General features: G+C 42.0%; 1 protein-coding gene across 2 annotated transcripts; it reads left to right on the plus strand.

The window, feature by feature from the left end:
* Positions 1-2,331: 2,331 nt before the first annotated feature.
* On the plus strand, positions 2,332-6,570 carry LOC125531117. 2 transcript variants are annotated; one of them, XM_048695522.1, is made up of 2 exons: positions 2,332-3,682; positions 6,119-6,570. In XM_048695522.1, exon 1 carries the CDS (start codon positions 2,434-2,436, stop codon positions 3,325-3,327), a length of 894 nt encoding a protein of 297 aa, XP_048551479.1. In that variant the 5' UTR covers positions 2,332-2,433; the 3' UTR covers positions 3,328-3,682; positions 6,119-6,570. The 2 variants fall into 2 exon arrangements, with proteins under 2 accessions (XP_048551479.1, XP_048551478.1); XM_048695521.1 differs by having other exon boundaries at positions 6,122-6,570.
* Positions 6,571-9,078: the final 2,508 nt, after the last annotated feature.

A 9,078-nucleotide genomic window follows, 5' to 3' on the forward strand; every position in this document is an offset into this window, starting at 1 on the left:
GTCCTCTGTCTCTTACTCCTCACAGGAGTTTCATTGTCACCCTCAACTGGATTCTCAACGTGTTCCATCGCAATGGTGGGTTCAGGAATTACAGTGAATTCCTCACTAGATGGAGTAGGTATCTCCTGATTTGATGAACTCGACATATCCTTCATAGGAAATATCTCCTCAAAGAAAGTTGTATCATTCGACTCCATAATCGTACCAACATGCATGTCGGATACCTCAGATTTTATTATCAATAATCTATAGCCGATGCTATGAAAAGCATAGCCTATAAGAACACAATCCACGGTTTTTGGTCCAAGCTTGTGCTTCTTGGGATTGGTATATTGACTTTCGCCAAACAACCCCAAGTACGTAGGTAAGAGAGTTTCATCATTTTTCTTTCCCATTCCTCAACTGGAGTCATGGTCTTATGCTTTGTGGCAACTCGGTTTAGGACATGACACGCAGTCATTAGCGCCTCCCCCCACCATTCCTTGGATAGACCCGAAGTTTTCTAAGAAAGAATGAAGTATTGGCATTGGTATTACCCTTTCAGAAGAAACAAAATGAAAGGTAAATAAAACAAAAGCAAAATAATGTAGTTTTCTAAGCAATAATAAATTAGTGGCATTGGTACTACTCTTTCAGTAAAAAAATAAAAAATAAAATAAAATAATCAAGTTTTTAAAGAAAGGGTGAACTAGTTGCATTGATATTACCATGAAATAGGAAATAAAATGAAAATAAAACTAAATCAAAATGAAAAAAACTACACACAATTTACACAAGAATTGTGCTTCGTCATAATATGTAGGTATAAGCATATAATAGTGGATTGTTTTACAAAAAAATGAAGTTTGCTAGAGAAAGAATTAATTAGTGTCATTGGTATTCGATCCATGGCATCTCAACTTGTCCATATGAAAATAATGAATTTTTCTAATAAACAAATCAGTTACTGGCAATGGAACTATCATTTAAGAAAAAAACTAACAAAATTTACACAAAATTTACCTGAAAAATGTACTTTTTACAATATGAAAGAATAAGAGGACATTGTAGAATTTTCACAGAAAGATAGTTTCCTAAGAAGGAATGAATTACTGACATTGGTATTCTCCTTCAAGAGCAAAAGGAAATAAATTAAAACAAAATCAAAGTAATGAAGTTTTCTAAGGAAGATTGAATTAGTTGCATCAGTATTACCATTTAAGAAGACAGAAAAGCAAAAGTACAAATAATGATCAAGTTTACACACAGTTTGCACAAAAATTATGCATTTTTATAACATGCAAAAATAAGCATATGATAGTCAAAATGGAATAATAAAATGAAATAAAACTTAAAAAAATCAAAATATTAAATTTCTCAAAGAAAGAAATAATTAGTGTCATTCGTTTACCCTTATAAAAAAATAAATTAAAAAATAATAAAAACAAACAATGTCAAAATTTGTGAACAATTAATATAGATATTGCACATTTTTATAATATGCAAGAATAATAATATAATAGTAGATTTTTCACAAAAAGGGAAGTTTCCTAAAAGATATGAATTTGTAACATTGGTGTTATCATTAAATAAGAAATAAAATAAAATAATATAAAAATAGTTAAAATATCAAAGTTTCCAAGAAAGAGTGCATTAGTGGCATTGGTATTACTCTTTAAGGAAAACCTAAATAAATGAAAACTAAAGTGAAAACAATAAGGTTTTCTAAGGAAGAATGAATTAGTGGCATTGATATTACCCTTTAAGAAGAAACAATTAAAATAAAAGACTAAATAATGAGGTTTTGTAAGAAAAATCAATTAGTGACATTGGTATTACCTTTTAAGAAACAATAACTTAAAAAATCAAACTATGACATAATATACAAAAAATTTGTGGTTTTATATTATGCAAAAATAAGTATATGATTGTGCATTTTTCCAAAAAGTAATTTCCTAAGAAAGAATAAAGTTTTGGCAGGTATTACCCTTAAAATGAAATAAAATAGAATAATAGCCAAATAAAAGTAAACACAATTAATTTTATATGGAAAATTGAATTAGTGACATTGACAATACCCTTTAATAAGAAAGAAAATGAAATAATAGCTAATTTTTACAAAATAATAAATTTTTATAAGAAACAATGAATTAGTACCAATGGTATTTCACATTAATAATAAATATAATGAAAAAAAAATAAAAAAAATTATACACAACTTTACACTAAAATTGCACTAGACTTTTGTTGTATGCACAACAATCATGTAATAGTGTAATTTTATATGGATTCTCACTAACAATTATCTTTGGAGTCGGACACGGATCGGATGTGAATCCCCGGTCACAAAAGTGCTCTCCCTCCGTCCAAGCCCCACAGAGAAACGGAGCAAACTCCCAGCGCTCTCTTCCCGTCCCGCACCAAATTTCCGCCGCCGCCGCCGTCTCCAGATCCATGGCGCCCCCCGCCGTTCCCGTCCGGCCCTCCGCCCTGGCGGGCTCGCCGCGCTCCGGCCACCCCGACTGGGTCTTACTCAGCAAGACGGGACGCATCTCCGACGACCGGCACGAGACCACCGCCGGGTGCCGCACGGCGGAGGGCCAGGCCGTCGAGGTGTCCTTCTGCCTCGCCGACCCGCCGGCCGTCTCCCACTTCTCCGTCCACTGCCCCGGCCTCGAGGGCGACGACTACTCCGACACCCCGCCCTTGCTCATCTGCGCCGAGGGGGCCTTCGTGCTCTTCTCCGTCACCCTCAACGTCCCCGAGTGGGGCTCCGTCCACCACTTCGTCTACTCCGCCCGCGGCCCGTCCGGCAACCGCCCGTCGCTGCACCTGCTCCCGGAGCCGGACCCTGAGGTGCCAGCCTTCCAGTCCCAGCAGTTCGGCATCCTGCCCTGCGGCGGCGGCCACTTCGCCGTGGCTTTCCTCGATCGCAACTGGATTGACCATCGTGACTGCTGGGACTATCGCGCCTACGTCTTCTCCACCACGCGGGCATGGAGCAGAACCAAGCCGTCCATGCCGCGCTTGTCCGAGTCTGACAAAGAGTTGCTCGATAGGCATTACAGCTGCAAGCAGATCACTGTCGGAGAAAGCTCGCTGGGCTGGGTTGATCTCTTGTGTGGCATTGTCCTCCTCTGCAACCTCTTCGACAAGCGTCCCGTCATCAAGTACATCCCGTTGCCCGCGTCCAGGGTTCCCCTCGCTGACGAGGACGGTGTCACGGACATCGCCGCGGAACATCTATGCGATGTCTCATCCTGCGGCGATCTCATCAAGTTTGTCCAGATAGATTTCGATGAACCTGACTACGGAAGCAGTGGCATCGCTTGGAAAGCCACCACATGAAACAGGAAGCTCTCTTGGGATGATTGGCGCAACCGCCGCACGGTTGATGTTGCTGAAATCTCGGTCGACACGAGTTATTCTGCTTTGTTGCCTGAGCTGCTGGATGATGAGAACAAACAACTGGAGCTGAAGAATCTTATTTTCATTAACCCCACCCTGAGCATCCAAGATGACCATCTTCTCTACATAAGGGCCATGGTAAAGGCTCAAGATGACACGACATGGATTGTCGCACTTGACATGAAACATGCCTCTCTCAGTGCGCTAGTCCCAGTGTCCACCCAACCCTTCTGTGCTGTTACCATGTACTCTCCATGCGCCTTCCCCAAGTACTACCTCGACAACATGCCAGCAGGTCTGTTAATTATTCTGCCCTTTTTTTTCTATTCTCATGCTCAAAATGTGGTTTACCAACAATATAGTATGATGTTTTTTTTTTGGAATCTTGGTTAGCTGTTGGTTATGTGTGCTTGCATAGGAGAATGTACATCTGTATATTGACACTGTTGACATTAGATTGTGTAGCCGCTCCTCGAACTTGAAAATCAACTAGAGTGCCCATTGCCCAATCCAGTATACATGTTCATGTGTTGGAAACTAGCAAAAGGCATCAGCTGATGCTAAAAACAGTTGCAACCCTTATGAGCCCTTCTATAAAGACCTCATCCACGCAGGTAGACAACTTGTGCATTCGCCAACGAGTTTCTGTTTCATGTTGTTATTTAGGTGCAGGACTGCAGGTATGCAAGGTGATACAGCTAGTGATCATGAGGGCATTTCATGTTTTTTGTGGGATGATTGCATACATAGTTAACTTCTTTTGACGGCGTAGTGCTCAATAACTGCTAGTGCTTGCTGAGGCGGTATTGGGTCGACTCATTTCGTTTATCTAACGAAACAGAACAGAGGCAAGGAACTGTAAATGCTAATTCAACTCCATTCCTAGAACCAAATTACAGTATCAACAGATAGGCGAGTTTCTTATCAAGTGGCTTTTAATTTGCACCACAAATTACCATAACCCAACCGGCTCTGGTAGTACAAAATGACTCAGCCATCACGAAAGTTCCACTGCAGTGACATCTGAACCTTGTCTAACTGCAGCTAGCTAGATCCAATCTCCTTCCATCACCATGATGTCTCCTGGCATGCCTGGTGGACATGCCTCTGCCCCGAGACACCATTTTTACCACTGTGGGGTGGCCTTAGTTGTTGTTGGGTCGAACCACGGCATGGCTCACGCTGCAGCTCTTCTTTTTTGTGGTATAGCGATGAAATGAAATTGTAAGAAGAAAGAGCAACTTTTACTCTATCCCAAAACACAATTGGTTCATGATCTGTGTATTACGATCCTATGGTGGCGTGGGAACTCTAGTCGAGGCCTTTCCCCATAGAAAACCTTTCCCTTGAGAGCAGTGGCGGAGCTACAAAAGAAAAGTTGGGCGGGCCAGAGAATACTAAGCTACCAAAGTATACCAAACAGGGCTACCAAATTGGCAGTAAACAACAATTTAGTGCACTGTTAGACAGTAAACAAGAACACTACTTTTGTTGTGAACTTGTAAACTGTAAAAGTGGCATCTGTTGTGAACTTGTAAAGTGTAAAGAACAGATCTTCAGTGGATTATTTATGCTTATTGGGGTCGAGTTTAGGGGATTTAGGGGATGATTTAACGAACAATGACCTAAGTTGAATTTAGGGGAATAAAATTGAGAATCATTTAAATCGATTTACGTATGCTGCTTGCAGGGATTCCGATCAGTAGTGATTCTGATGAATTCAGAGAAGAAGCTAGCTTTTTTTTTAGAATCATTCTGATGGATTGAGAGAAGAAGCTAGCTAGTTGGGTGCCTGGGTCGCAGGGTCGCCGCCTACCACTGCATGGTCGCGTGGGTCCCCTGAATAGATGTATGCCGAAACAATGGCCTAAGTTGAATTTAGGGGAATAAAATTGAGAATCATTTAAATCGATTTACCTATGCTGCTTGCAGGGATTCCGATCAGTAGTGATTCTGATGAATTCAGAGAAGAAGCTAGCTTTTTTTTCGAATCATTCTGATGGATTGAGAGAAGAAGCTAGCTAGTTGGGTGCCTGGGTCGCAGGGTCGCCGCCTACCACTGCATGGTCGTGTGGGTCCCCTGAATAGATGTATGCCGGTTGGCCGTCCGTCCGTGGGACACTGTGTGTGCGGTGCTCCGGTGGCCGGCGGCCCGCGGCCGGCGTCGCGGCAGACGGTGGCTGATGTGCTTTCTAGTTCCTACTGTGCTATGAGACGGAGGTCGAAGTTGAACCCTGAGGCCTCATTCGGTTTGGAGGATTTTCGTAAGAAAAACATAGGAATAAGGATTCCAGAGGAAAATTTCCTATGTATGCATTCGGTTTGTAGGAAATGCGTACAGGAATTTTGTAGGAATACTACTCATTTCCCGTGTTTTTAGAGGAAACTACACATCCACTCAAAACTCATTTTACGCGTAGGAACGAGGCAAGTCAATTCCTTAAAATGGCAAGTGTCATCCTATCATATTCCTATACTACTCCTAATTCCTACTTTCGTGAGCCTGCATCGCTGTGAGTCTTACGCGTACGAGTCTGCTGCTTGCCTTCTCTGTATGGTGTTCGTCAGCGCTGTGTGCTGCAGCCTGCAGTAGTATAAAATTTATTTTTTGCTCCGGACCTGGGCGGGCCATGGCCCAATTGGCCTTGCCGAAGCTCCGCCAGTGCTTGAGAGGTTTTATGCCTTTCATTTCCCATCTTCTGCATCTAACAGTTGTCTTGTTTAAATTTAGCAGAGGCAGACGTGGTCAAACCAGTGGTCAGGCAACTATACAGTACAAATAAAAGATCTCACAGGAGGCAAAAAGGGATACTCAACCCAAATACTACCTCTCAAGGGAATCCGGTGGCACGGGGTGAGCGAGCTAGAGGCCAAGAGCGAGCGTCGGTTCTGGACCTCCTGTTTCTGCATCGCCGGAACATTTACTTCTTTTTCTTCATAGTATTACCGATCATGGCAAAAGTGTTCTCTTATATCTATACTCGATGTAATAGAGTCAATGCCTGAACCCCTTTCCTAGTTTAAGTGCAAAAATTGATGTTGCTTCTGCTCTGACTATGTAAAAACAAAAGCATATCAGTTTATTAATTAGGGCCTGCCTCTCCTGTAAGCTGTGGTTATGTATATATATGTAAGGATAATGGTTGCAGTGGCAAGTTAGAAGGTCTCTTTTTTAATTATGAATCAGGTTTGCAGATAACATTGACAACATTCATAGCATTATTTGTCTGTTTAAATATATTTATACCACGATCCACTTGGCATCTCCGCCATCGACCATGTACAAGTTCAGGTTCTGCCGCTACTCCTGCCCTTAGTACTATGTGCTACCTGGTTCTGCTGGTGATGGTGCGATGTATGGATGATTTGCGATGCTAAGTGGCTGAACAGATTGGATTGACTATTGATTATTACAGTGTCAGTTTAGGAGGGAATAAATCGAATGATGGGCTGTCACATTCTGTTGTTCGTGTTTGCAGAGAGCTTCTTATGGTCCCAACTTTCTAAAATTTCAAGAACCCGCTCTGTAATATTGACCAGATGTGGTTAACACGGTGGTAAATTTACCAACTAATAACTGATGATTTTGTGAGCTGACTTCTACTTGTGTGCTGAACAGATCAGTCTCATGGATGAGCGATTCATGTACTTTTCTCGATAGATTTAACTATATAGTGCGGAGATATATGGATTAGTTCGTTTTGTGCAGTAGGGTAGCAAATGCACGGCGTGTCCCATCATGCCAGCCTACTTGGGTCCTCCAACGTTGTCCTAGATATCACCAAAAATAGGCATATAACTGTGTGAGTCCCCACTAGCACAGCACTGGGTCATGAATCCTTCCACTATCAAATCACTTGATTTTTTGCACCCAGTGATTGTCACCTGCGTTGTTGCAATAATGCTATACAACTATTGCTTCGATGCATTGTCCATGATTTATGTTGCCAAGTTTTGTGCAAAGAAGCTGGTGGCAAAGTACACGACACTCGTCGCTAATGATGGTAAGAATGTCCATTGGACAGAAGTGAATGCCCACTCAGGCGCTCATTTTAAAAAACTTCCTACAGTTTCAGGAAGGTGGGGTGGTGTTCTTTTGTAGAGAAAGCACATCTAGAGGCATTAAGTGTTTTTCAGGTAAGTTTCACTAATAATGGGACCAATATACTTTTCTTTCACCTTGACTACTCCTGCTTGTTGTCTAAAGTAGTACAAAGGATTTATGTTTTATATTCTTTCCGCTATGGATTTTTCTCCCAATAGATACGGCTTGATCACATGTGTCATGTATGCTATCTCTAGTGATAAATGTATATAGACTAGCTCTATTCTGAAACTTCTGATTTTAGTTCAACTCATGTGCTTACACTGAATCAAGTTACCTCAGTCGGGAAACTTCTAATTTTAGTTAAGCTAAACATTGTATGATTTATTACTAATAATGTGATTTGTAACATCTTCTTGGGTAATTGAATGTTGCTTCTAATTCAGGTCCTATTAGCTTTCTATTTTTCATCTGTAAACTCTCATGTGGTACCTTTTCCTAGGGAACGTCTAAGGTGATAATGAAATTTTCATGTGAACCTCTTTCATAGTTTGATACTTCCAAATGTCTCATGTCATTTTGCTGTGCAACAACTGGCAAACATTCATGCAAAGTTTGGAGCCCAAATGTCCATTTGTTCGCAGGTCTTGGTCTCCTACCCACCTCTCCCTTCAAAAGTAAGTTCATATTTGATTATCATATTTCTCTTCTGTGAAAGATGAAAGGTCCGATGATTGTTTTTATCCAATTCTCATGGAGTTATCGCCGAGCGTCAGATGTCCGACTGACCAATCTGAGGTAGGTGATTGTCATCGTTCTTACAAATTTAACAACTTCCATAAAAAATAATTAATTGGAGCAGTGAAGTGTTTGGCTTTTGGTTTAATGTACATGTTAGATTTTTAAAGCTGAAGGCCGAACCGATTGAAATATTTTTGTAGGAATATTTGCAGCATATTCGTTACATGTTTATTTGATTTTAGACCTCTTACAAATTGTCTAATGTGATTGTATGCATATATATTCACTCACATAATTGCAAATTCAAGAGCGTTTGGGTGCTTTGGGGAATCTAAGAAAGTCATAGTATCCATGTTATATACTTACTATCTTTGTCTCTGTATATTCTAGAATACATCCTCCGGAAGAAAAGAAAAAAGATCCTTTTGAAATTAACTGAAGAATTAAACATTGATACGTGCGTATAATCCTATGTGCGAAAAGCATGCACTACTACTAGTATTAAGAGGCCCTGAGTTTAGTTTTCGCCCCGCGCGCCCAAAATCTCAGGACCGGCCCTGGCACCGGCTCACAATCATGGCCGCTCGTTGCACGGTGACGTCTTCACAGCATCGGCTCGCAATCATGGCCGCTCGCGGCATAGTGGCGTTGTTGCAGCACCGGCTCACAGCACGGCAGCGGCAACACGGCCTCATAGCACGGTCGCACCCACGCAGCACCCGTGCACCGGCTTGCAGTCGTGGTCGCTCGTGGTACAGTGGCGTGGCTGCTGCACCGGCTCACAGGACAGCAGCGGCGACGGCAGCACGGCCTCATAGCATGGTGGCGCCCACGCAGCACCCGTGCACCGGCTCGCAGTCATGGTCGCTCGCGGTACGGTGGCGTTGTTGCTGCACCGTCTCACA

Source organism: Triticum urartu, unplaced genomic scaffold (assembly GCF_003073215.2).
Source record: "Triticum urartu cultivar G1812 unplaced genomic scaffold, Tu2.1 TuUngrouped_contig_6817, whole genome shotgun sequence".
Taxonomy (NCBI): Eukaryota; Viridiplantae; Streptophyta; class Magnoliopsida; order Poales; family Poaceae; genus Triticum; species Triticum urartu.